We start from the raw sequence: 27,615 nt of genomic DNA on the forward strand, positions 1-27,615 counted from the left end.
TGGACCACTCTGCAGTGTCCCTGCCTGCTTGCCTGACTCTTTCCATCTCTCCCATCCAAACAGGCAGGCATTCGGGGAGCAGGACAGAGAGCTCCCTGGTCAGTCCTGCTGCTACGAAAGTGAGGCCAGCCAGCAGCCTGCTGGGATGTACTCAGGCCATTCAGTCCTAGGCAGGGCCTAGCACACTCACTGCTTGGGCAGGAACTTCACCAAATGCTTTCGACTAAAAATGACTCAGTGCAGTCTTCAGTGGGGTGGCAGAAGAGTTTCTGTGTGCTCTCGGGTGGACTTAGTGCCTGGCCCTGCCAGGCTTACTGGGCTTCCTGCTGATGGACAAGGCTGTTAGTGTTGCTCTTGGCCCAGGCTGCTCCATGAAGAGCTCTAAATGTGTCTGATCACCAGACTTACCCAGCACCTCCCCAACTCAGCCAAGTCTCATTGAAAATAATTTCTGAACAGGACCCAATCTGTCCCCTTGAGTTCTGCAATAGGTTATAAGCACCTGCCGGGAAATCAACCAAAGGGTGACTAGTGTCCATGTCCTGGGGCCACGATGAAGCCAGTGCTTGGAGAAGACCTCAGGGAGAGTTGGGTAAAAAGAGGAGGAAGAAGTCATAATTTTTCTAACCTGCGGAGAAGATACAGAGGTAGAGGCACAACAAGGAGAAACCATGAGTGTTAAAATCAGAGATCTGTGCAGTCTTCTTACAGGGAGACACCTCTTCAACCAAAGCTCAGAGACAGTTTTAGGGTGGTGCAGAAAACACAAAGACGTGGGCATGTACTCAAGTGGATATCAGAGCTACCCTGGCTCAAGGGTGGGTCTGATGGGCACTTCCACTCACTGAGACGGGAGGATGCACATGGGCTGCAATCAGCGTTCCTCACAGGCTTCCCCTGAAGGCCTTGAGACCAGAACCTTCTGGAAAGCCCACAGTGCCCTTTCTCTTGGAGATGACTCGGCTCAGGGAAAGACTGCTCTGGAAAGTCACAGAGAGACTCAGGAAAACAAGACCAGGCAACAACAGACTGAAACAGGTGATCATAAGGAAAGCCACATAAGTTCCTAAAATCTCAGTTCACCGAGACCATGAATCAAAGATACTAAAGAAAAAAATTTCCCATTTAGTTCGCTAAAAGAATGAATTCTCTTTTTAAAGACAACAAAGTAGTTGGTCCCTTCCTCCTTGAATGCTAAGGATACATTCCAAGCCTTCCGGTGGACACCTAAACCACAGACAAGACCAAATCCTCTATTATGCATTGAGAATTTTTACCTTTTAACTTGAAGGAAGCACTTTACAGCTTTGCTTGCTTTTCTGAATTGCCAGCATCCTTACTTAAGATCCCTAGAGCCATTATTTAGTAAAACTAATGACTATTTGAACATAAACACTGTGATCCTGTGACGACTTGACAGTAGATCTGATATCTGAGAAGGCTACCAAGTGACCACTGGACAGGTAATATATACAGCACGAGTAACTGTTGCTCAGATATGTTAATCTACATGTCCATATTCAGAAAGACTTAGGCTCCCAGTCTCAGCCAGGATACGCTGAAATCTTTCCACCAGAAAAGGCTAGACAAGCATTAACTAATACCTCACTCCTTATAACAGAAGGAGGTGGCTGGGAAAAATAATGAGAGCTAGAACAACAAAGCTGACTACAGGGGGAAATGGGGTCTGCTTTGCTGCCTCTCTGCTTCCACAGAAGCAGGCAAGACTAAATCACAAAGTTTTAAAACTACTCAAGGTCAAATGTGGGCTAGCATGAGAAGCCGCTGAAAGTCACAGCTACGGAAGTTCACATCTTCTTACACGCTTTTCCTCTTGGAGGCCTGGCAGGCACTCACAGGGAAGAAAAGACTGAAGAGAATTCTGAGAAAGTGCCCCCACGATGCCAGCTGGGGAGGCGGCAGCAGCCATCGCCAGACTCTACCCACACCCACCTCCTTTAACTCCTTTCCTAAGGAGCAAAAGCTGTAATTTGCCTGGGAAGTACATCAAATCCAGTAGCCTGAGGGTGCAGTGGAAATCTTGCAGCTGGGGGAGGAGAGATGGGTTGGAAGAGAGCAAGGCCTAGCAGACAGCTGGCAGGAGGCCCAGCAATTCAGAGTGTCTGGTGTACCAGAGGTTACCATGGCAACCACAAGGCTCAAGACAGCCAACTTCTGACAAGATTTTCATAAATCCCCCAACTAGCGCCTACGGAAGTTAAGATTTGCTCATCTCCAAGTTTCAAAACTACTGACCTCAGTATCTTCTATATTACACAATGTATCTGGCTTTAAATCCAAGGTATACAAATAAGCAAGAGAAAGCAGAATGAAGAAGAAAAGCAATTATCAGGAAAGAACCAGTGACTATGAGGCAGGGTCAATAGGAAACACCCAAGAGGAAATGCACAAGACAGTGGTGGGGAAAAAGGCACAGAACAGACTGTACTTTGGAGATAAGGGAAAGCCTTTTCCTAGCTAGAATGTGCCACTCTGCATGTTACCTTCCATGGGTGCTTTATTACCAACCACTCAATCGCACAATCTTCACAGAGCTCCCCTCTCCTTCTGTTTCAGAGCCCTGTATCTATCCAAACGTCCTGGAGACACAGGACAACAGGAATGGTGATGGCCTAGGCTTCAACCTTCAGCAAAGTGGTAATAGTTGTTGAGCGTCCCTTTGCTTTGCAAATCTCAACCATGGGTGGCTGACCATCTCCATGTGTATTTTGGATACAGTAGCTTTCCAGTGGTGACACAGCCAACAACTGCCAGAACTTCCCTTGATCTGGATACAGGCTGAATAAAATCTGTAACAATCAGAAACATTTAATGATATATTTGTGGTATGAGAGCAATAGGACTTAAATAATTTTTACTACAGTTAAACAGAGATGTGATGTATGATTTATGTACCCCAAACTCACCAGCTTATTCTGAATACCTTTTATTAAAATATTCTGATGCTACATTCAGCTCTAATAGGCCTTGGTTATTGATATTTGCCAATTTTAAAGATTAAATGCCTGGCCACAAAGTTAGATTGTCAAAGGTAAATCAACATGATTTTCCATATTGGAAAATAGAAGAATACAACCTCTGTTGTGGTTGTAGTATTTGTTTGCAAAAAGCTTTACACATCATCGGAAAGTAAAGTGCAGATGGATGCATCATAGATGTTCAAAGCAAACTCTTCAAACTCCATTTGGGATGTATCCACAAATTACCAAGACTCCATCTCCCATATGAAGGCTGAACACAGACATCAAGCTCAAGTCAGCTCCTGAAATCAGAGGAGGCTTGGCCCACTCTGACCTCTCCCTCAAATTTTCCAGTGCACACCCAGGCCCTACTGAGCAGTGGGGCAGGGGAGAGGGACTCAAAACCACACGCTCATGTGAGGAGGAAGTAGAAAGGATATTGGAAAATTTTGAAGTTTTCAGAGTTCAGTATACAGTCAGTCCCCTGTATCTGCAAGTTCCACACCCAAAGATTCAACCAACCATGGATTGAAAGCATAGTTAGGCCTACAAAAGTTGTCTTACTGAACATGTACAGATTTTTTATCATTAATCACTAAACAATACAGCACAACTACTATTTATATGGCATGTACGCTGTATTGGGTATTATCAATAGTCTAGAAATGATTTAAAGTGTACAAAAGGATATGCATAAGTGATATGCAAATACTACACCACTTGATAAGGACTTGAGCATCCATTAATTCTGGTATCTGGGTGGAATCTCTATGGATACCAAGGGAAGACTGTAACGGTTCTTGTTTCATGAATAGATTATGTCTCTGAACCATTGCTCTCCTCCCTCTTGGGATATTAGGAGTTGACTGTACTTGATTCAGTTCAGTCGGCACTGATGTCATACATCACCCTTGCTGTCTTCATGTCACAGCTGAGGAGAACAGACACTTGGACACACACAATCCACACACGCACATGCACAGCCCCAGTCCCTGTGACTAACGGCAGGCGTCCCTGATACCCTCCTCCAGCCCACCCCCTCCATGCCCTCAGCATCTTCATCAAAGAAAGGTCAAACAATCAGGGGAAGTGGGCCAAACAGTGGGTCTCACAGCTCAGATCCTGATGTCATCCAGCCCAACACACCCAGAGGACTGTGCCCACCCACAGAAGCCCCCAGGATATCCCCTGACCCAGCAGCAGCACTGGGGGCAGCCCTGGTACTCACAGAGCACAACACCACAAAGACGAACAAGCCTGTGATTTTCAGCCACCGCATGCAGCACCTGCAAGAGAGAAAGCAGGCCCCAAGGGGCACAGGCAGTGGTCCTGTTTGCACATGCCCAGACTGACCAAACCCAGGTACCTCTCTAAAGCCTGGAGTAATCTCCACTCCAAAGCATGTGTGTTGAATTCTTTCTTTATTAAGGGGGCACATTGCTGGCCAGTAAATCTACTTCCTTATCTAAAGAAGCTTGTGAATGTTATGGAGGGAAATAAAGTTAACCCCCAATGACTACAGATGTCTTCTTGCCATGGAAGCCAATATTCAAGATTTGGGGCTCTTTAGAGCCTTTTTAAAGGGCTCCAGTTTCCTTGAAATAAGTAAGTTGAATGCCTTATCTTGGCTTTCCAATTCATGTTTATCAATTATCTTCCACTAAGCTTTCTGGAAGGTGGGAATGTAGACTTATCATCAAATATAAAACCAAATACTGCAAGAAAGAAACTTCAATATTGTGACTAGCTGTCCTAGAATAGTCTTTGAAGAATTCCATAGGAGATGACAGATAATCAACCACACACTCAGCCTGCACTGACAACTTCTGAAGCCTCTCCAGCCCAGTCATTATTACTTTTCTTAACTATGGCCCCCAAGGTCTATGTGAACCTGGGCCTGGCCTGCCCTCTGTGGTCCCTCCAGTCACATCAGCCTCCTCCTTGCTCCCCAACTGGGCCATGGGGCCTTTGACCCACTGAAGATGCTCCCGACTGCAGTCTTCCATCACACCCTTCTCCCCTCTCTCAGAAGCCAGATCCCATTGAGGTAGGGCATGCTCTCCTACTGGCTGCTCTGAGAGGGAAAGCACTGGGGTGTTTTTCTCTGTCCTCACACACAAAAGGGTGTTGGTACATCGGCCATACTAGATGCACATTTGTAGAATCAAGCAAGAAAGTCTATGTTGGCACATGTTAAGTTCTATTTAACTTGGTTAATAGAACTTCGTTAAGTTCTATTCATCTCTGAAAACCTTCTTTCTGGTCCTTTTTAAAATAGTAAAATCTTGTTTGCATTCTCTTAGATTTAATGAATTTGATGAATAATCATTTCATGCTTCCAAATTATGATTCAACAGCACCTACTTAAATAAGAATCAAAATGACATTTCTTTTTAAAGCATGAAGCATTAATTGAGATGTTCTAAATACAGATTTCTTTCTACATAACTGCCTTATACAGCAGAGATGACAACCCAAATTAAAATATTCCTTACAAGTTTCTTCACCGATCATGCATGGTACTTTCTAGATATAAAGAATGACACTGAAGTCCTTTTTAGTTCAGTGGCATGGTCAAGGCAAATATTTGATGAATAATAGAAGACAAATCACTGAATGTATAGTTTCTAAGGCACTTGATTCTATTTTCCCATATTGCAAGATAACTGGGGACATGGCACCTTCTGGGGCCGTTAACCACACACTTAGGGAAAGGCATGAGTAGTGTCGGGATTAATCACCTTGAAGACCCATGGGACTGGTCTCCAGTCACATAATTTCACATAATTCCATGGAGATTCATTAGCCGATTCATCCACCCCTATGAGAGGAGCAGAGACCAGTCATGCTGAAGAAGCTACAGGTGGTAGGAAAAGGTATCTCCATGGTCAAGCAGCAATGGGGAAACTGGGGGCAAGTTGCTGGCCCTTGGCTTAGTTCAAAAGCTGTGTATCCTTGAGCAAAATCCTTATTCTCCTTAAGATACCCCCTATCTAACTCCCAGAACAGTTAGGAGAGCAATAGGTAACTGGGTGATAGTCCCAGTACATAGCATGGCTTTGAAAGTGCACCTCTGAGCACAGGTGGATGTAGTTCCAATCAACTCTTTAGAAAAGACTGGTCCCCTAACACACTGACACAACACTAATCCCTCACAGGTGCACCGTGCTTTTCACCTATCTAGGGCTTTCACACATATCATGTTAGCCTAAACCCATGGAAGGCCATGGATAGGAGGGCATCAGGCCACTGGAGATAGTCACATAGCCAGGCCTGGTCCTGCCAGAGTCCCTCCATTACTTCAGGGAAGATCCAGAATGGAGTCCCACTGGTCCTCTCTCCCAGGTTTGTTTTGTCCTTGGAGGCACTGCTTTCAAACATGTTGCTCCAAAAGAACCCCTCCTTTACATAAATGTGCATATGAAAGTTATCCCAGCAGGTAAAGCAAGAGCACCGGGGACCACCCACAATAAAGCAAAGCTCCCTGGGCCCCCTCATGCATGCCCGCCCTCTGGAGCTCATGCAGCCTACACGTTAGCCTTTGTTCCATGAATGCACAGCCTTAAACTCCAGGCTTCCACAGTGCGGGAAACCCAGGCATCCCTCAGGCTGGGCCATGCACTAAATCCAACCCTTATAGCTGCAAAGATAATTTCAAACTCTAAAACGTCACAGAGACTCCTGAAGCAAACAGATTCTATGAGTACTTGCAAATCTAATGACCGTGAAGATTCCAAGGACACACCCAGGAAGAAGAGTGTAGGTGTAAGTTTTTAGGTTTATGATCCAACTTCCTCATAGCCTCACAGGCTCCACGCCGATTTGCTGAGCCACCTTAAATGTCTTTCAAGCCTCAGGAAAAGACAGATAACCTTGAAGGAAATGTGCAACCTGGCCATATGTGAAAAACCTTCATCCTCATCTTCACTGTCATTTAAGTGTGGGTGAGACCCCGCCTCGGCCAATCCCAGGACAAGTGGAAAGCCAGGTGTGGCCATCACCACCACCACCAGCGCTGGCACTCCTGGTCCTCCTACCTCAGTCTTGAGAGGCGGAATCCAACCAGAGCGCCCTCTGGAAGCTCCCCCTTCTCCGAGGAGGCAGACGTAGACAAGCCCTCCACCTCTCTGCTCAGCAGGCATCGGCGCTCCCACTCAGCAGAGCTGCTTTCCCAGGATTCTGCAGCAGTGATGAACTCTGGATGGTAAAGGGGCCTGCAAAGCAAGAGCTTTGTGCTTATTTTTCCTGCAACAGCTTCTCCGAAATAAGATTTCCTCTCCAAGGCGACTAGTGAAGTGTCATGGAATCAATATGGTCCTTAAAAGTATCGCTCTTTCACACTGGCGGGAAGGGATCTTTCCTGGCATCATAGAACAATGTGATCAAAGAAGAACTGCTGGGATCACTCATGTTTTCAAAATCAGTTGTGAACATTCAAGAAACGTCAGCCTTTTCTGACTTTGGGACTTTTCAGTGAAGCTGTTTCTGGCTCAGTCAAGATCCCCACTCATTTCAGTACTTGCTTTCTCTCTAAATGTGGCAGAGCCGTCAGGACACAGGGCTGTGACACTCGTCCTGGAGCGGAGTGAGTGGTGTAAGCTTTTCCTCATCTGCATAAATAGATTTCTGTAGTGGAACTCTAAGGAAGGTTCCTCGTCTGGCTTTCCCAGACAACATCCAGTGAGAATGGAGAGCATCAGTGCTTCAAGAACAGACTCTAGGTCTAGGAAATGAATCCAGGTGAACCATAAATTTTTATCAGGATTACATATGGACATGCTCATGTACATTTTTCAATCCCCTGGGCGTCACAGCAATTTCTTCAGCAGAGTTGCACTTGGCTCTAGAAAGGTGGTACCAAAAGCCAGGATGTTCACGTAGTGTGTGAAATACTCCCGGAATCACAATCCTGACATTAACAACAGCTGTGATCTGTGGTTGGTGCCTCGTGAACCCAGCTAGCTCAACAAGACATTATGAGACACTTTAACATTTATCACTACTTTAGAATGGTTCACCTACAAAGAAAAAATAATAATCTTACTCAGAAGTAGAAGCCCAGAGACACAAACTGGGCTTCATGAAACCAATATGTAACAAGAAAACAAATGGCTTTCAAAATAGTAAATAATTTTTCTATGATTTTGTGACTTGAAAAAGCTCAAATATATGAGAAATAATATTACTCCCCTTATAATTACTGAAAAAGCACAATTATATATATATGTTATATATGTAATTATTATATAATTACTGAAAAGGCACAACTGTACAAAAATTTGAACTAAGGAAACTGCTTTCTCCCAGTAGAAAGAGGAAAGCAAGTTAATGTCATGGCTTTTTGGAGCAGACCTGTATAGAACTTTCTGTGGCCATGGAAGTGTTCTCTGCCTTGTCCACTACAGCAGCCACATGTGCTGCTGACCACTTGGAATCCGGATAATGCAGCTCAAGAATGGAATTACTGAATTTCATTTTATTTTAATTTAAATTTGAATAACTGTGTGATGAAGGACCACTCTGTTCTCACAGCAGATGTAAGACATGTTCTTTTTTTTTTTTTTTTTTTTTTTGACAGGCAGAGTAGACAGTGAGGGAGACAGAGAGAAAGGTCTTCCTTTTGCCGTTGGTTCACCTTCCAATGGCCACCACAGCCGGCGCACCACGCTGATCTGATGGCAGGAGCCAGGTGCTTCTCCTGGTCTCCCATGCGGGTGCAGGAGCCCAAGCAATGGGCCATCCTCCACTGCACTCCCAGGGCCACAGCAGAGAGCTGGCCCGGAAGAGGGGCAACCGGGACAGAATCCGGCGCCCCAACCGGGACTAGAACCCGGGGTGCCAGTGCCGCAGGCGGAGGATTAGCCTAGTGAGCCGCAGCGCCGGCCACCATTCACTTCAAAAAGCAAGTAAATCAATGGATGATACCCTAATAAGTCATTTGATCAGATTAAAACTGCATCAAAGTGGGGCAGGCATTGCGGTGCAGTGGGTTAAGGCACTGCTTGGAATTCCCATATCCTATATCCGAGTACTGGTTAGAGTTCCAGGCACTCCACACTTCTGATCCAGCTTCCTACTAAGGAGCCTCAGAGGCAGCAGATGATGGCTCAAGTGCATGGGACACTGACACATGGGAAACTAAAATGGCTTTGGCTTGGCCTAGACTTAACTGTTGCAGGCATTTGCGGAGTGAACCAGTGGGTGGAAGATTCCTCTCTCTCTCTCCCCTCTTCTTCCTCTCCTCCCTCCTTGTCACTCTGCCTTTGAAATAAAAAAAATCTGGTGCCATGTTCTGCTCCTCTGAAAGGATGTTTGTGACGTAAGACCCATTTCCGCCTGCTAGGGATGTCTCTATGTCCCAATGGCTGAGACAAATGCTTATACATTATTGGTTTTACAATGAGCTTCAAGTTCTAAAGTGTCTCAGGCCTTAATATGTTACCGAGTAGTTCAACAAAAAGCATCAAGGGAATAGATGTATTAGGTGCTTATTTTCAAAGTTATTCTTTAGGAGATATAGCTAAGAACTAAGTTATCCCCATATACAGAATATTTAAGTAATGGGTTCTCAGGAGTGCTTCGGCTTGCACCCACCCCCCATCAAGTCACTGAAGGACCAGTGGCGGGTTCTATGCTTGGCATAGGACTATAGGATGAAGAAAGTACAGACCTGTAGGCATAACCATGCTTAGCACAAGACATGTTCAGAAATAAGGGCACGCCTACAATGTTTGAAAGCACAGGAAAAGCACTGACTCTCGGTGGGAGTGGAGGTTAGGAAATCTAAGCTTCACAAAGAAAGTAACATTGGAGCACCCTTGAACATGAATGGGACTTCCCTGGAGATCCAGAGAGGGACAGAAGTTCCTCTTCTCACAGTGCTCAGTGGAAACCTTTGTAGGGGCACAGAACTTGTTAACAGAAATCTCCCGGAGAGATCCAGAAGATCATCCCTTCAATGGAAGATGAAAAATCCAGATACCCACACCCCATTCAAATCTGGAAATCCAAGTCTTCAGAAAGCGAGACCAGGAGCCTACACAGCACACAGCAAGCGTGAAGCTCCACCTTCTGCCTCCAGCTGCAGACAGGGCCGGAAGGAGCTCTGGTGGGCAGCTCCTCGGAGGCTAAGTCAGCTGAAAGAGACACAGCAGCCTGTCTGTCAATACAGGTACCCAGGGTCAGCGGGCAGGAAAGGGAGACTCAGGACAATGTCCCAACACTTGCAGTGTGTGAAGAGCGTGCAGATACTGAGCAGGTAGCCCAGACTTCCGGATTTGCAGAAAGTAGCATAAGTGAGCTTGAAGGCCCGAGCCAAACCTTTCATTCCAGAAATGTCTGTAAATCAACTTCCACATCATCTCTGCTCAGGCAATTCCAGAACCATCAAAATTTGTCCCAAAGAAGTTTTCAGTCTTACAGAAAACAGAATTATCTTGTGGATCATATCTCAACCTGATCACTGTTAACGTCTATAATAGATAAAATTTTATGGTGGGAACTGTCCTGTACATTGCAGAGTATTGAGGAGCATCCCTGCCCTCTACCCTTAGATGCCAGTAAGCCCAGTTCAGTAACCCCAGCCCCTAGTATGACAACCAAAACTGTCTCCAAACATTTCTCAGCTCCAAGTGAAAAATCTCATTCTTTTTTCAAAAAAGATTTATTTATTTATTTATTTGCAAGTCAGAGTTAGAGAGAGAGAGGAGAGGCAGAGAGAGACAGAGAGGTCTTCTATCCGCTGGTTCACTCTCCAATTGACCGCAATGGCTTCAGCTGTGCCAATCAGAAGCCAGAAGCTAGGAGCTTCTTCCGGGTTTCCTACGTGGGTGCAGGGGCCCAAGGACTTGAGCCATCTTCTACTGCTTTCCCAGGCCATAGCAGAGAGCTGGATTGGAAGTAGAGCAGCCGAGACTCAAACCAGTGCCCATATGGGATGCCAGCACTCTAAGCCAGGGCATTAACCCACTGCGCCACAGCACTGGCCCCTTTTGTTAATAAAAAGATTTATTTAAGTGAGAAATCCCATTCTAATGAGACAGCCTGTCAGAGCTATGTACATGTATGGATGTGTATGTGTGCTATATAATCAATGTGGGGCTCTACTCAAGGCCATGTGAAATTCATAAGCCATACAACACAACCACTAGAATCTTAAATATCTACTACAATGAATTGTCAAGGATCTGACAAGGACCAACATGTCAGATAAAAATGTATCTCAGGAAGGAATTCTTTAGCATAAATGTCAAGGGTAATGCTCAGAAATGTCTTAATTTCTTAAGAGAAAAAGTCTCACCCTTTCTCTGATGAGGAATGCCTCAGCAAAGGAGTGTTTTCTGTAGAGCAGGGGTCTTTAGATCTGGAGCTGAAGAGCTGGGACAACGGAGTATGAGACCTGAAAAAGACATGAAAGGGAATGGAATCACCAACACAAAAGTAATGGGTTCCAGTAGTGCGATGCTACTTTCGAGAAGGTGCCCAAAATTCAGTGATATTTTTTCCATGGACTTTGTAAACAGCTGGAGATTTAGGAGAGATGGCTCAATACAACTCTCTTCCCTAGTTTAAGCCAGATTGAACATGCAAAACAAAAACTCACATAGGAGACCAGAGGCAGCAGGACCCATACTTTTAGTTTCACTGTAGCATTAACAGTGAGAATCAGCATTAACAGTAGATTCTAGCCACTTTGACTATCCCATGCAGAGCTCCCATCAAGTATACATCAGTCTGATGGGGTCTTTTTATAAGGGGACTTCAAAACGCTTGTTGAGAAAGATAAGTTTATTTTGACGCAAGTTTTTGAAACCCATGCATAGTTTTTCATTTACACAATTTCCATGATTACTTTGAAAACCCTTCACATTCAAATCAGGAGCTTTCGAGAGGGAAATACTTGCACAGGCACAACAAGGTCTACACCATACCTTTATGCTCACCCTCATTAAAGGATATATGTTGTCTAAAAATAGTTTTTTTAAGAGGAATGGCAATAAAAGGCAATCTATTTGGAGTGAAACTGATACTTTGAGATGTAATGATTTTGAATAGTCCTTGTTTCAAATGATGAGGTACAGTGCTTTTTCTTCATACTATTTGTTGAACTCTTTACTTAATGTAGAGTTTATATTATGAATATAAAGTTAACTGAAAATCGATCTTTGTGAAAAATAAGAATGAGAATAGGGAGGGAGGAGGAAGAAGGGTGGAAGTGTGGGTGGGAGGAAGGGTAGGGTGGGAAGAATTACTATGTTCCTAAATTTTTATATATGAAATTTGTATTCCTTAAACAAATTTTTTAAATCAAAAAAGAGACACAACCAAAAAAAAGGAATGGCAAATTGCAGAAATAATTTCCGTTCCTACTTATCAGGAATATAGCATTTTATATGCTGGGATAAATAAGCCCAGGCCATGTTGTGATATTTCAGATGTCAACGTAGATCATAAAACACAACAAAGACAGAAAACACAACAAAGAAGAAATTTTATGAAAAATATGTCCATTTGCTTTCCCTTCCTTACGCAAGTATTCACCTGTAACATAAACAATGAGACTGTGGCCTGTGGAGGAACTAGGGCCTTGATCTGCATCTAACTACTACATGACTCAGGGAAGTCAGAAGAGAAGTTAGGGACCAGCAACTGTCCATTGGGTGCTGTCTCTAGGCAGCCTTGGGCCACTTTCTACAGAGAACACGTATGACTCAGGGGCTTTAACAGCCAGGAGAGGATAACGTGGTGTGAGCAGAGGTGTAGGGCAGATACCTTGACTTGGACAGGTGAAGGTGAGGATACAGAAGATGACTGTGTCTAGGGAATTTAATAATTAGTATGCTTTTAGTTGTTCAAACTGGCTTAAATAACTCAGCATTTTGTCCCCCATTCTCTTACAGCTGTAAATCCAGAGGGGTTTACATTTGATAAAGGTCTCAGTGAAAAACGAACATCCATGCATTTTCTGCTCCTCAGGGCAGTTTGTTATGTAGTATTGCCACTATGAGCTCCAGTTTTCTCAGCCTTGTAATATAGATGAAAAGAAAATTATACACCAAAAAAAAAAAAAAACCCTCAGTTCCATTGTGTTAAACAAGGATATCTAAGTGGAAGGCATAAAGACAGAGTCAATTATTTTCATCAGACTCTGAGTTTCTTATGAATGGCTGTCATATTGTTTTGCTTTGTTTTATGATACCATAAATGGTACCCAGTTTAATACAGGTTCTTTTTTATTTTATTTTATTTTTTTTTGACATGCAGAGTTAGTGAGAGAGAGAGAAAGACAGAGAGAAAGGTCTTCCTTTGCCATTGGTTCACCCCACAAGTGGCCGCTACAGCTGGAGCACTGCGCTGACTCGAAGCCAGGAGCCAGGTGCTTCCTCCTGGTCTCCCATGAGGGTGCAGGGCCTAAGCACTTGGGCCATCCTCCACTGCCTTCCAGGGCTACAGCAGAGAGCTGGACTGGAAGAGGAGCAACCGGGACAGAATCTGGTGCCCAACCGGGACTAGAACCCGGGGTGCCGGCGCCACAGGCGGAGGATTAGCCAAGTAAGCCGCGGCGCCGGCCAATACAGGTTCTTAATAAATACTTAATAATGAACAGTTTAAGCCCAATAATCATAACTTATTTGTATGACACTGTCTTCTTGACTCAACAGATTTCTAAATGATTATAATGTTCCATAAGAATCATCACAGGCCGGCGCCACGGCTCATTAGGCTAATTCTCCGCCTTGCGGCGCCGGCACACCGGGTTCTAGTTCCAGTTGGGGTGCCGATTCTGTCCCAGTTGCCCCTCTTCCAGGCCAGCTCTCTGCTGTGGCCCAGGAGTGCAGTGGAGGATGGCCCAAGTCCTTGGGCTCTGCACCCCATGGGAGACCAGGAGAAGTACCTGGCTCCTGCCATCGGATCAGCGTGGTGCGCCAGCCACAGCGCACCGGCTGCGGTGATCATTGGAGGGTGAACCAACGGCAAAGGAAGACCTTTCTCTCTGTCTCTCTCTCTCTCACTGTCCACTCTGCCTATCCAAAAAAAAAAAAAATCATCATCACAGACCACCTGAATAGTGAGTCATGCTGAAAGGAATAGAGGTGCTATTGCTCCTTAGAAAGATCAAGCTACAGCCCCTCAGGACGGCTTACAGCAGCATCACAGCGCCCAGCATGGGGGTTCACCTTCTTGCCACTAAAGACCAAAATCAGAAGTGGGGAGAAGTCAGAAGTCCACGTTACCTTCTCTGTGATTGCCATATCTGGCTGATTTTGTTATTCTTTAGCATTTCAGTTGTGCTTTGTGAACATAAAATAGTTTATGGTTGTAGTTAACCATGCGGGAAATGGTTTCGAAGTTTTTAACATATTTATATTTCTAAAGTGCTGAAATTAAAATAAGTTTCACAGGGAAATTTCCCAAAGAAACTTCAGATCATTCCAAATTTCAAGTTAATTTTATACCATCCAGATACTGTTTCACATTGTTCAAACCCATTCTTCTCTGCAAAGGGAAAAGCAGAGAAGCCCTTTGGACCATGCTACTTCGCAGGATCCCTGGCCTGTGTCCTGGAAAACTCATAAACCACATGGAGAAAAGATACAAGATCACCCAGAAAACACATATGCCAGAGCCCAGAAAGGAAATGGCAGCCCATAGACCTGAGAGCCTAGCACTGAAAACTGTATCCAGTAAAGTATTTCTTAAACAGCGAGAGAAATTAAACACATTCTCAGACAAAAGCCAACAGATTTCATTATCAACAAAACTGACCTACAAAAATGCCAAATAGGGGGCCAACACTGTGCCATAGAAAGTCAAGCCACCACCTGCAGTGCTGGCACCCCATATGGGCACCAATTCAAGTCTCAGCTGCTCTACTTCCAATCCAGCTCCCTGCTACTGTACATAGGAAAGCAGCTGGAGATGGCCCAAGTGCTTGGGCTCCTGCACCCAACTGGGAGACCTGGAAGAAGCTCCTGGCTCCTGGCTTCGGCCTGGCCTAGGTCAGGCAATTGCAACTACTTGGGGAATGAACCAGCAGATGGAAGATTCTCTCTCTCTCTCTCTCTCTCTCTCTCTCTTTCTCTCTTCCTCTCGGTCTTTGTAATTGTGCCTTTCAAATAAATAAAATAAGCCTTTTTAAACAATTAAAATTAAAAATTAAAAAAATGCTAATGGGAGTCCATCATGTCTTTTTTGAAACAAAAAGACACTAGATAGGGGCCAGCACTGTGGCATAGCAGTGCCAGAATCCCATTTGAGCACAGGCATCAAGTCCCGGCTGCTCTTCTTCCAACCTAGCTCCCTGCTAATGCACCTGGGAAAGCAGTGGAAGATGGCCCAAGCCCTTGGGCCCCTGGACCCACATGGGAAACCCAGATGAAGTTCCTGGCTTCAGCTTGGCCCAGCCCTGACCCTTGAAGCCAAATTGAGGAGTGAGCCAATGGATGGAAAACCTCTCTGTCTCTCTCTCTTTCTACCTCTGCTTCTCCCTCTCTGTAACTCTTTCTAATAAAATGAATAAATCTAAAAAAAAGACACTAGATAGCAATTCAGAGATACATGAAGATATAAATATCTCTAATAAAGGTAAATTCATGGACAAGTATGAAAACTAGCATTATTATAATTTTGGTTTGTAACAGCACTTTTTACCTTCTGCAGAATATAAAAGATGAAGGCATAAAAGTAATTATAAATCTATGTTAATTGGTACACAGTGTACAAAATTGTGATTTGTGGCATCAATAGGATAAACAGCAGTACAGTAGTTTTTGTATGCATTGAAAGTTAACTTGGTCACAATTCAAATTGCATTGTTATAACTTTAAGAAGTTATATGTAGGGGCTGGCACCGTGGCACAGCCACCTGTGGTGCCAGCATCCCATATGGGCACTGGTTCTAGTCCCAGCTGCCCCTCTTCCAATCCAGCTCTCTGCTATGGCCTGGGAAAGCAGTAGAAGATGGCCCAAGTCCTTGGACAACAAGAAAATAAAATATATCAAAACTCACAGAATTCAGTGTAAGCGGTACTAAAAGGGAAACTTACAGCTGCAAATACTGACTTTAAAAAAAAAATTTCAAGGGCCGGCACCGCGGCTCACTAGGCTAATCCTCCGCCTAGCGGCGCCGGCACACCGGGTTCTAGTCCCTGTCGGGGCGCCGGATTCTGTCCCGGTTGCCCCTCTTCCAGGCCAGCTCTCTGCTGTGGCCAGGGAGTGCAGTGGAGGATGGCCCAGGTGCTTGGGCCCTGCACCCCATGGGAGACCAGGAAAAGCACCTGGCTCCTGGCTCCTGCCATCGGATCAGCGCGGTGCACCAGCCGCAGCGCGCCGGCCGCGGCGGCCATTGGAGGGTGAACCAACAGCAAAAGGAAGACTTTTCTCTCTGTCTCTCTCTCTCACTGTCCACTCTGCCTGTCAAAAAAAAAAAAAAAAAAATTTCAAGTCAACAACCTAATAGTAACCTTAAGGAATTAGGAACAAATAAACAAACAAAAGATAAGAATATCTAGTTTACCATTTCTATTTAACCTACTACGGTTCTAGCCATAACTGGTAGGCAATAAAGGGATATAAATGGCATCCAAACTGGAAAAACAGAAGTAAAATAATCTCTATTTGAAGATGATACAATCTTTTATTTTTTTACAGAAAAATATTTTTTAGATTTCTCTTTCTTACTGATTTTATTCATTCATTTGGAAGGCAGAGATGGGGGGGGCAGAGAGAGAGAGAAACTCTTACATCCATTGGTTCACTCCACAGTGGCCAGAGCTGGGCTGGTCCAAAGCCAGGAGCCAGGAGCTTCTTCTGGGTTACGTGGGTGGCAGGGGCTCAAACACTTGAGTCATCTTGCGCTGCTTTTCCAGGTGCAGTAACAGGAAGTTGGATTGGAAGTGAAACAGTCAGGACTCAAGACAGTGCCCATATGTGATGCTGACACTGCAGGAGGTAGCTTGACCCACTGCACCACAGCACCAGCCTCAGGAACACAATCTTATAAGAAGAAAACTCTAAAGACTCTATTTTGAAAACCACTGGATTTGATAAATAAATTCACCAAGCTAAAGGATACAAAATCAGCAAAAAATGGTATATTCACACAATAGAAATTTGAAATGGAGGAACTACCACTAAAAAAAGCAATAGAAATATAATTAGAAATACAATGTTGAGTGATGACAGAAATTAATACTCACATGATGTAATTTTTACAAAGCTCAAAACCAAACGCCATTGAAGAAGGGAGGAAGAAAGAGAAAATGAAAGAAAATCAATGGATGGTTAGAAAACTAGATAAAACAGACAGACAGACATATATACACACACACACACACACACAGGATTTATAAACAGAAAATTCCATAAATAATTCCCTATTTGGGGAAACAAAGAAATGGCATAAAAGGGAAGCCAATTGGTTGGAGAGCACACAGTTGTTGAAAAACAGACTCCACTAGCCAGCGCCATGGCTCACTAGGCTAATCCTCCACCTGCGGTGCCGGCACCCCAGGTTTTAGTCCCAGTTGGGGTGCCGGTCCTGTCCTGGTTGCTCCTCTTCCAGTTCAGCTCTCTGCTGTGGTCCGGGAGTACAGTAGAGGATGGCCCAGGTCCTTGGGCCCTGCACCCACAAGGGAGACCAGGAGGAAGCACCTGGCTCCTGGCTTCGGATCAGTGCAGCACGCCAGTCGCAACACGCCGGCCGTGGTGGCCACTTGGGGGGTGAACCAACGGAAAAAGGAAGACCTTTCTCTCTGTCTCTCTCTCTTACTGTCTAACTCTTCCTGTTAAAAAAAAAGAAAAAAGAAAAACAGACTTCATAATTTTTTCATATGTCACATACATTATTTTCTCCAGATCAAGTATTATACTGTTTTTGAAAGGGAACATGAACTGAACTTGAACAAAAGGGAAATTTTCACAGTAAAGAAATGCTATAGAGATAATTAGTCAGAAAATGGAAATACAAGAAATAATGAGATGGAAGACTATCCTAAAATATAGAGTAAAAATTAATTATTTATTTTTTCATTTCTAGTTAGCCTAGAAAGTGAAAAAACTTCTACTTTTAAAAAGGAATTATTGTGGGACCAGTGCTGTGGCCTAGCAGATAAAGCTACCACTTGCAGTGCTGGCATCCCATATGGGTGCCAGTTCCAGTCCCAGCTGCTCCACTTCTGATCCAGCTCTCTGCTATGGCCTAGGAAAGCAGAAGAAGATGGCCCACGTCTTTGGGTTCCTGCATCCACATGGGAGACCTGGAAGAGACCACATGGGAGACCTCCTGGCTCCTGGCTTTGGATCAGTGCAGCTCCAGCCACTGCAGCCAACTGGGAAGTGAACCAGCAGATGGAAGACCTCTCTCTTTCTCTGCCTCTCCTCTCTCTGTATAACTCTAACTTTCAAATAAATAAATAAATCTTTTTTAAAAAAGGAATTATTGTTATGTTCTTAGATTTGTTATCTATTAAATATATATCAACTCTTTTTATATTAATAATAAAAAATTTTAAGATGCTTCTTGTGAAAAAATAAATAAAAAGCTAAAAAGCTTCCTAAAAATTTAATACTCAGAATGGAAGACTCAAATAAATCTCCAAATCGATTGCCTGCTTATTACATTGAAGCAAAAAAATAAAAGTAAAGAAACATGAGTGTATTTTTTACCATGGAAAAGTCCTTTTACTGCCTCTGTTTGCCAACATAACAAAATCTCACTCATTTACATTCCACTAGTCTTGCAAGTTTTCTTAACTGAAAGATACATTGAGGTTGTTGTTAATCTTTGCTTAAACAACTAATTTTTTATGGATGATGCAAATTAATATGTTTAAAAGAATGTCTAGAGACTGTTTAGAAAGTTCCCCAGAGGATGTATAAAGCTAGTAACAAAAAATTATTAAATATGAATGGATATTACTAATTTTTAAAAGTATAATCATGTACCCCAAAACCTAGGAAGGCCTTTTCTGAGAAATAATTACAGGAACAATCTTAGGATTTACTTGACTATAAAAATATTAAGCTTTAAGCTTTAATTTTTTGTAAAGATTTATTTATTTAATGAAAGTCAGAGTTACACAGCAGGAGGAGAGGCAGAGAGAGAGGTTCTCCATCCAATGGTTCACTCCCCAATCCGCTGCAATGGCCGGAGCTGTGCCAATCCAAAGCCAGGAGCCAGGAGCTTCTTCCAGGTCTTCCACATGGGTGCAGGGGCCCAAGCACTTTTGCCATCCTCCACCACTTTCCCAGGCCACAGCAGAGAGCTGGATGGGAAGTGGAGCAGCTGGGTTTCAAACTGGCGGCCATATGAGACTCCGGAACTTCAAGCCAAGGCGTTAACCTGCTGCGCCACAGTGCTGGCCCCTAAGCTTTAATTTTAAGCTTTAAATTAAATAGTTTTTTTTCCTAAGAAAAACAGTGTAAATAGTTGATGACTTGGTAGTAGGATTTTTTTTTGAAGTTCATAATTCAGTAAAGAGAGGAAAAGATGGGTTTGGGGCAGTAGGGTACTGAGTGAGCCCAGTGGGACACAGAAGTAGACACATCAGCAATGAAGCCAAACACGTATGGTTATTCTTTTTATTTTTTTTATATTAAATTGTTTTTTTTTAATGAATATAAATTTCCAAAGTACAGCTTATGGATTACAATGGTTTCCCCCTCATAATATCCCTCCCACCCGCAACCCTCCCCTTTCCCACTCCCTCTCCCCTTCCATTCATATCAAGATTCATTTTCAATTCTCTATATACAGATCAGTTTAGCATACATTAAGTAAAGATTTCAACAGTTTGCTCCCACACAGAAACATAAAGTGAAAAATACTGTTTGAGTACTAGTTATAGCATTAAATCTCAATGTACAGCACACTAAGGACAAAGATCCTACATGAGGAGTAAGTGCACAGTGACTCCTGTTGTTGACTTAACAAATTGACACTCTTGTTTATGGCGTCAGTAATCACCCTAGGCTCTTGTCATGAGCTGCCAAGGCTATGGAAGCCCCCTGAGTTCACCGACTCTGATCATATTTAGACAAGGCCATGGTCAAAGTGGAAGTTCTCTCCTCCCTTCAGAGAAAGGTACCTCCTTCTTTGATGACCCATTCTTTCCACTGGGATCTCACTCGCAGAGATCTTTCATTTAGGTTTTTTTTCCCCCAGAGTGTCTTGGCTTTCAATGCCTGAAATATTCTCATGGGCTTTTCAGCCGGATCCGCATGCCTTAAGGGCTGATTCTGAGGCCAGAGTACTGTTTAGGACATCTGCCATTCTATGGGTCTGCTGTGTATCTCACTTCCCATGTTGGATCATTCTCTCCCTTTTTTATTCTATCAGCTAGTATTTGCAGACACTATTCTTGTTTCTGTGATCCCTTTGGTTCTTAGTCCTATCATTATGATCAATTGTGAACAGAAATTGATCACTGGGACTAGTGAGATGGCATTGGTACATGCCACCTTGATGGGATTGAATTGGAATCCCCTGGTATGTTTCTAACTCTACCGTTTGAGGTAAGTCAGCTTGAGCATGTCCCGAATTGCACATCTCTTCCCTCTCTTATTCCCACTCTTACATTTAACAGCGATCACTTTTCAGTTAAGTTTCAGAACTTAAGAAGAATTGTGTATTGATTACAGTATTCAACCAAAAGTATTAAGTAGAACAAACAAAAAATACTAAGAGGGATAACATATCAAGTTGCTCATCAACAGTCAGGGTGAGGGCGGATCAAGTCACCGTTTCTCATAGTGTTCATTTCACTTGAACAGGTTTCCTTTTTGGTGCTCAGTTAGTTGTCACCTATCAAGGAGAACAAGTGGTATTTGTCCCTTTGGGATCGGCTTATTACACTCAACATAATGTTTTCCAAATTCCTAATGGGGATCACTTTTCAGTTAAAATTTAAACACCTAAGAATAATTGTGTGTTAATTACAGAGTTCAACCAATGGTACTAGAACAAAAAAAATACTAAAATGGATAAAGTATTACATTGTACATCAACCGTCAGGACAAGAGCTGATCAAGTCACTGTTTCTCATAGTGTCCATTTCATTTCAACAAGTTTCCCCCTTGGTGCTCAGTTAGTAGTCGACGTATGGCTATTCTTAACCAGTTTGCTGCCGGAGCTGGTGATGGCACAGTAAATGTCAAAAATTCACAATAAAAAAAAAGATTTGCGACCATTTTCTCCCAGGCTTACCCACATGTAGTAAGATGGAACAGTCAGTCCTTAAGCTTAAGTAAACCCTCAGACATAAAAGATGCAACCCTTCCTTCGCCAAGCTGATGGAGAGAACAGATCACTGCCGTGTACTAAGCAAGTTTTCAAACTGCAACCAAATGAGCAATGCATTCAGCACCATAAGGTTGTTTTCAATCAGAAAAACACCTGAGGGAAAAAATCGGACCACCATTCACTCCAGTTAGCTGGAAAGTCCAAAAAAACAATCCTTAACCTTGAATGGGCTTGTGACCAGGCTGGTTATTGAAGGGATAAGTCATTTTTATTGTGCAAAAAAAAAACAAAAGTATACTCCTCCCCAAAGAAACCTGATGAGCTATGTGTTTTCAAGGAACATAAGACTCTCCAAGTTCATGAAAGGTATGCAGACTTTGAATAAAAAGCTGTATCTTTTCCTGCTAGCCACGAAATCAGGAACACAATGAATACTGGAGTCCCAGGAGGGGAAGTCGTCAGCACTGTCAATAGGAAAACACAAGGGAGTGAAAGTGCCTCAATGTGCTACTGCATGAAACCTGAGATGGATGTATTTTGCACTTCACAGTCGTCATTAACAGTTTTCATACCACACAAGGAGTCTTCAAAAAGTTCTTAGAAAGTGTGTGTCATGGAAAAACTATGCACAGATCTCAAATATCCCAAACTTTTTGCACCAAAGTAAATTTATCTTTCAATTCCATTTTCCATGAACTTTTTGAATTCCTGTGTGTGAGTGTGTGTGTGTGTGTGAGTGTGTATGCTGCTTGCTCAGCAGCGACAATCCCATATAAGAAAAAGGGGGAAGGGAAGTATATTTTTCAAAAACTTATTCGAACCAATCATTAACCTGAAATTAATAAAACATTCAAGGGCATTCTCTGAAAGAGAATGACAGGTGACAAAGCATACATGAAGATAATGATAAATGTAGTCTCTATTTCATGCTCCTAAGTAGACTGTACCAGAAACACACTTTAGTCTTTATACTAAGCCTTTTTTTTTTTTTTTTTGGACACTACAAACTTACCTAGAGAGAGAAGATATTTGTCTCAGTGGGCTGATGAGGACCTGACCACACTTGGACTGGGGACTTACCACAGAGAATAATGGACAGCACTAAATTTCTCTGCAGATCACAATTCTCTCTACCATGTGGTACATGCACCGGACCAAGTCAACTTAAAGGATTTTCTATCTACTTCTTCTATTAATGAAACATGGCATTGAAATCTCCAACTATAATCTCTTATGTTCTATCAGTTTTTGCTTTGTGAATTTTGAAGCCTCATAAACATTAAGAATTGCATACTTTTGATAAACTTACCCATTTATCTTTATGATATGGCCTTCTTTACCCTTAGTAATATTCTTTGTTCAAATCTACTTTTTCTGATATCAATATAAGCACTTCACTTTTCTATGTGTCAGTTTTAGCATTATATATCTTTTTTATCTTTTTACTTTTAACCAATCTATTCTATTATATTTAGTGAATTCCTGAATCATTAGCATATACTTTTTCATAAATTTTTACTTATAAAAAAGGAACAAATTTCATGTATTTCATATACACAGTTTTAACAGCATAATGATACTTCCACCCTACTGTCCCTTCCCCCCTTACCCCTTATTCACTCCCACCCTCTCTCCTTCCTTATTTTTCTTTTAGTTTTTTAAATGACATACATTCAGTTTTCATTATAATCACAAGCTTAACCTTCCACTAAATAAAAATTCAACAAGAACTAGGTTAAAAAAAAAAACAGTATTCCTCAACAGTAAAGACAAGGGCTATAAACAATAATCAAACCTCAAAAAGCCAATTTTGCTCATATATGTTGTAAATTTTAAATCGTGTTTTTTTTTTTTTACCTTTCTCTGTTTCTCTGTCTGTAATTCTACCTCTCAAATAGATAAACTCTTTTTTTTTTTTTTTTTTTTTTTTTTTTTGGACAGGCAGAGTGGACAGTGAGAGAGAGAGACAGAGAGAAAGGTCTTCCTTTTGCTGTTGGTTCACCCTCCAATGGCCGCCGTGGCCAGTGCGCTGTGGCCGGCACACCACGCTGATCCGATAGCAGGAGCCAGGTGCTTCTCCTGGTCTCCCATGGGGTGCAGGGCCCAAGTACTTGGGCTATCCTCCACTGCACTCCCTGGCCACAGCAGAGAGCTGGCCTGGAAGAGGGGCAACCGGGACAGAATCCTGCGCCCCGACCGGGACTAGAACGCGGTGTGCCGGCGCCGCAAGGTGGAGGATTAGCCTAGTGAGCCGCGGCGCCGGCCTAGATAAACTCTTTTTAAAAAGAAAAAGGCAACACTGTGGCATAGTGGACTAAGCTTCTGCCTGCAGCACCAGCATCTCATATGGGTGCTGCTTCCTGTCCTGGCTGTTCCTCTTCCAATACAGCTTTCTGCTAATGACCTGGAAAAGCATTGGAAGATGACCCAAGTGCTTGGGCCCCTGCACCTGCTTGGGAGACCCAGAAGAAGCTCCTGGCTCCAGGCTTCAGATGGGCTTAACTCTAGCTATTGCAGCCATTCGGGGAGTGAACCAGTGGATAGAAGACCTTTCTCTCTGTCTTTCACTCCCTCTGTCTGTAACTCTACCTCTCAAGTTAATAAATAAAATCTTTAAATCTTCAGATTTTTTGTCTACTATGACAACATTTGCTTTTTAACTAGGGTATTGAGTTCACTCACATATAATATGAGTACTGATATATTTAGGTTTAAATCTGCTGTCTTGTTACTTATTTTCTATTTGTCTATCTGTTCTTTCTTCCATTTTCCTCTTTTTCTACCTTATTTTACATTAATTATTTTGTTCAATTTGATTTTATCTTTTTGTTGGCTTATTAGCTATAGTTCTTTGGGTTTTCTAATTGTTGTTTAAGGGATTACAAATCATTAACTTCTCATAGTCCAACTTAAAATATAATACCCAAGCCTATATAGTATATAATGATAAAATATACATATATATGCACACATTAATGAACAGGCAAATAGATCAATGGAATAGAACTGAGAGCTAGAAATAGAAATCATAACAATTTATTCCATATCAGAGGAACAAAGACCATTCATTGAGAGAATAAATGCTCTCTTCAAGAAAGTCATGCAACAGATTCTTAAATATGACACCAAAACCACAAGCAAAAACAGATGAAAATCGATAAACTTGACTTTACCAAAATTCAAATTCTTTGTGAACCAGACAACATTATTAAGAAAAATATATCACACAGAATGCACTAAGTTGCTTGAAAATAATACAGCTAGTAAGAATCTAATAAGCAGACTATATAAAGAACTTCTACAACTCATAAACAAAGGACAACCCAATTTTAAAATGGACAGAGGACTTAAACAGGCATCTTTCCAAAGAAAATATGCAAGTGATCAATAAGTATAGGAAAGATGTTAAAAATTATTAGTCATTAGAAAATATAAATCAAAAATACTATAAGATATCATATAATACCCAATAGGAAGACCCAATAGTAAAAGTGAAAAGGTGTTGGCAAGTATATGGAGAAATTAGAAAACTCATATATTGCTAGTGGTAATATAAAGTATACCAAACTCCGTGAAAAATAGTTTTGCAGATCCTCGAAACATTCAATACAGAATTAACCATACGACCCAGAAATTCCACTACTAAACATATACAAAAATATTTGAAAGCAAGAATTCAAAAAGGTATCTGTACACCAACATTAATTGTAACATTTTCACAAAAGCCAAACAACTCATGTATCCTTCAATAGATGAATGGATAAACAAAACGTGGCAGATACATATAAGTTATTTACCCATAAAAAGGAATGAAGTGATGATACATGATATCACATCATGAACCTTCAAAACATGCTGAGCAAATAAGCTAAAAGCAAAAGAACATGGGGCCAGCGCTATGACATAGCAGGTAAAGCCACCACCTGCAGTGCCATAATGCCATATGGGTAACGGTTCAAATTTCAGCTGCTCCACTTCCGATCCAGCTCTCTGCTATGGCCTGCGAAAGCAATAGAAGATGTCCCAAATCCTTGGGCCCCGGCATCCCTGTAGGAAGACTCAGAAGATGCTCCTGGCTCCTGGCTTCAGATCTGCACAGCTCCCGCCATTGCAGCCACTTGGGGAGTGAACTAGAAGATGGAAGACCTCTCTCTCTCTCTGTCTCTCCTTCTCTCTCTGTGTAACTCTGACTTTCAAATAAATAAACAAATCTTAAAAAAAAATAAGTACTACATGACTTCATTTATATGACACACCTATCATTGGCACATTAATAGACAGAAAACAGATTAGCGGTTCCCAGAGGTTGGGAGGAGGGGTAAGCAAGAGGGAGCTCTTGCCTTCAATCAAAAAAAAAAAAATCATCCTCCAGAAGTGATAGAACAAGAGACCCTCCAGATGCACAAAAACCTATGTAGAAACATGTACAAGGAAGGCAATATGACTCCCCAAAAAGGAATGCAACAATACATTAATATTGGATTGTGAAGAAGAAGAGAATGATGAAATGCCAGAAAAAGAATTCAGATGAATAATAGAGTAATCAAAAACGCAGAGAAACAGTCAGATGACATTAAGAAATCAGGACATGACATGCACAAGAAATTCTGCAAAGGGAGATATTAAAAAAGAACAAAGCAGAAATATTAAAAATGAAGTATTCAATAAAAATACAATGTATCCAAATAAAAGTATTCAAATAAAAATTACAATGAAACAACAGACTTGATGAGGCAGAAGAAAGAATGTCTGACCTAGAAGACAGGTATTCTGAAATAGTCAGACCAAAAAATGAAAAACAAGAATAACTAAAAAGAATAAAAACAGTGATCAGGAGCTATAGAGTATCATCAAGCAACCAAATAAATAAGTCTTAGGAGTTTCTAAAAGAAGAGAAAAAAATGGCTTTTAATACCTATACATGGGGCCAGTGCTATGGTATAGCAGGTAAATCTGCCACCTTCAGTGCTGAAATCCCATATGAGTGCCAGTTCAAGTCCCAGCTGCTCCATTTCCAATCCAGCTCTCTGCTATGGCCTGGGAAAGCAGTAGAATATGGCTCAAGTGCTTGGGCCCCTGTACCCTCATGGGAGACACAGAAGAAGCTCCTGGCTCCTGGCTTCAGATAGGCCCAGCTCCTGCTGTTGCAGCCATTTGGGGAGTGAGCCAGCAGATGGAAAACTCTCACTCTCTCTCTCTCTCTCTCTAACTCTGTCTTTCAAATAAATAACAAATAGATATTTTTAAAAAGAGATAAAAAAGAATACCTATACATGTATTTGAAAGTCAGAGTTATATATAGAGAGGTTGATACATAGAGAGGGAAATTCCACCTACTGGTTCACTGCCCAGATGGCCATAATACCCAGGACTTGGCCAGGACAGAGCCAGGAGCTTCACTTGGGTCTCCCATATGAGTTGCAGAGGCCTAGACACTCGGGACATATTCTTACGCTTTTCCTAGGCCAATAGCATGGAGCTGGATTAGAAGTTGGAAGAGCAGCCAGGACTCAAACTAACACCCAAATGTTGGCATTGCTGGTGGTAGTTTACCTACTATGCCACAATATCAGCCCCTTAAGCTGTCAACAAATTGGAAAGTCTAGAGGAGATGGACAGATTTCTGGACACATACAATCTATCAAAATTGACTCATGAAAACAGAACACAAAATAGACCAATAACAAAAGATGGAGATTGAATCAGTTATAAAGATCTCAAAAAGAAAAGCCCAGGATCAGATGGCTTCACTGCTGAATTCTACCAGACAATTAAAGAAGAACTAATTCCCATTCTTCTAAAACTATTCAAAACAATTGAAAAGGAAGGAATCTCCCCAAACTCCTTCTGTGAGGCCAGCATCACCTTAATTCTAAAACCAGAAAAAGATACTACAAATACCAATATCCCTGATGAACACACATGCAAAAAATCCTCATGAAAATTCTAGCTAATAAAATCCAGCAACATATCAGAAAGAGTATTCACCTGGACCAAGTGGGATTTATCCCTGGGATGTGGGGATGGTACAACATATGCAAATTGACGTATATGATACATCACATAAAGGCAATATATGAAAAACAGGCCGGCGCCGGGGCTCACTAGGCTAATCCTCTGCCTTGCGGCGCCGGCACACTGGGTTCTAGTCCTGGTCGGGGCACCGGATTCTGTCCCAGTTGCCCCTCTTCCAGGCCAGTTCTCTGCTGTGGCCAGGAAGTGCAGTGGAGGATGGCCCAAGTGCTTGGGCCCTGCACCCCATGGGAGACCAGGAGAAGCACCTGGCTCCTGCCATCAGATCAGCGCGGTGTGCTGGCCATGGCGGCCATTGGAGGGTGAACTAACGGCAAAGGAAGACCTTTCTCTCTGTCTCTCTCTCTCTCACTGTCCACT

General features: G+C 42.5%; 1 protein-coding gene across 2 annotated transcripts in view; it reads right to left on the reverse strand.

The window, feature by feature from the left end:
* The window catches only part of OCA2 (OCA2 melanosomal transmembrane protein), a 370,248-nt gene that overhangs the window by 286,509 nt on the left and 56,124 nt on the right, over positions 1–27,615 (reverse strand). For both annotated transcript variants that reach the window (XM_017348348.3, XM_008269748.4), the window contains exons 3-6: positions 11,281–11,379; positions 7,019–7,195; positions 4,210–4,267; positions 2,738–2,810 (exon numbers count right to left, since the gene is read on the reverse strand). In XM_017348348.3, coding sequence (XP_017203837.1) covers positions 2,738–2,810; positions 4,210–4,267; positions 7,019–7,195; positions 11,281–11,379 — 407 coding nt within the window. The remainder of the gene's footprint in view (positions 1–2,737; positions 2,811–4,209; positions 4,268–7,018; positions 7,196–11,280; positions 11,380–27,615) is intronic.

This window comes from Oryctolagus cuniculus, chromosome 12, assembly GCF_964237555.1.
Source record: "Oryctolagus cuniculus chromosome 12, mOryCun1.1, whole genome shotgun sequence".
NCBI lineage: Eukaryota > Metazoa > Chordata > Mammalia > Lagomorpha > Leporidae > Oryctolagus > Oryctolagus cuniculus.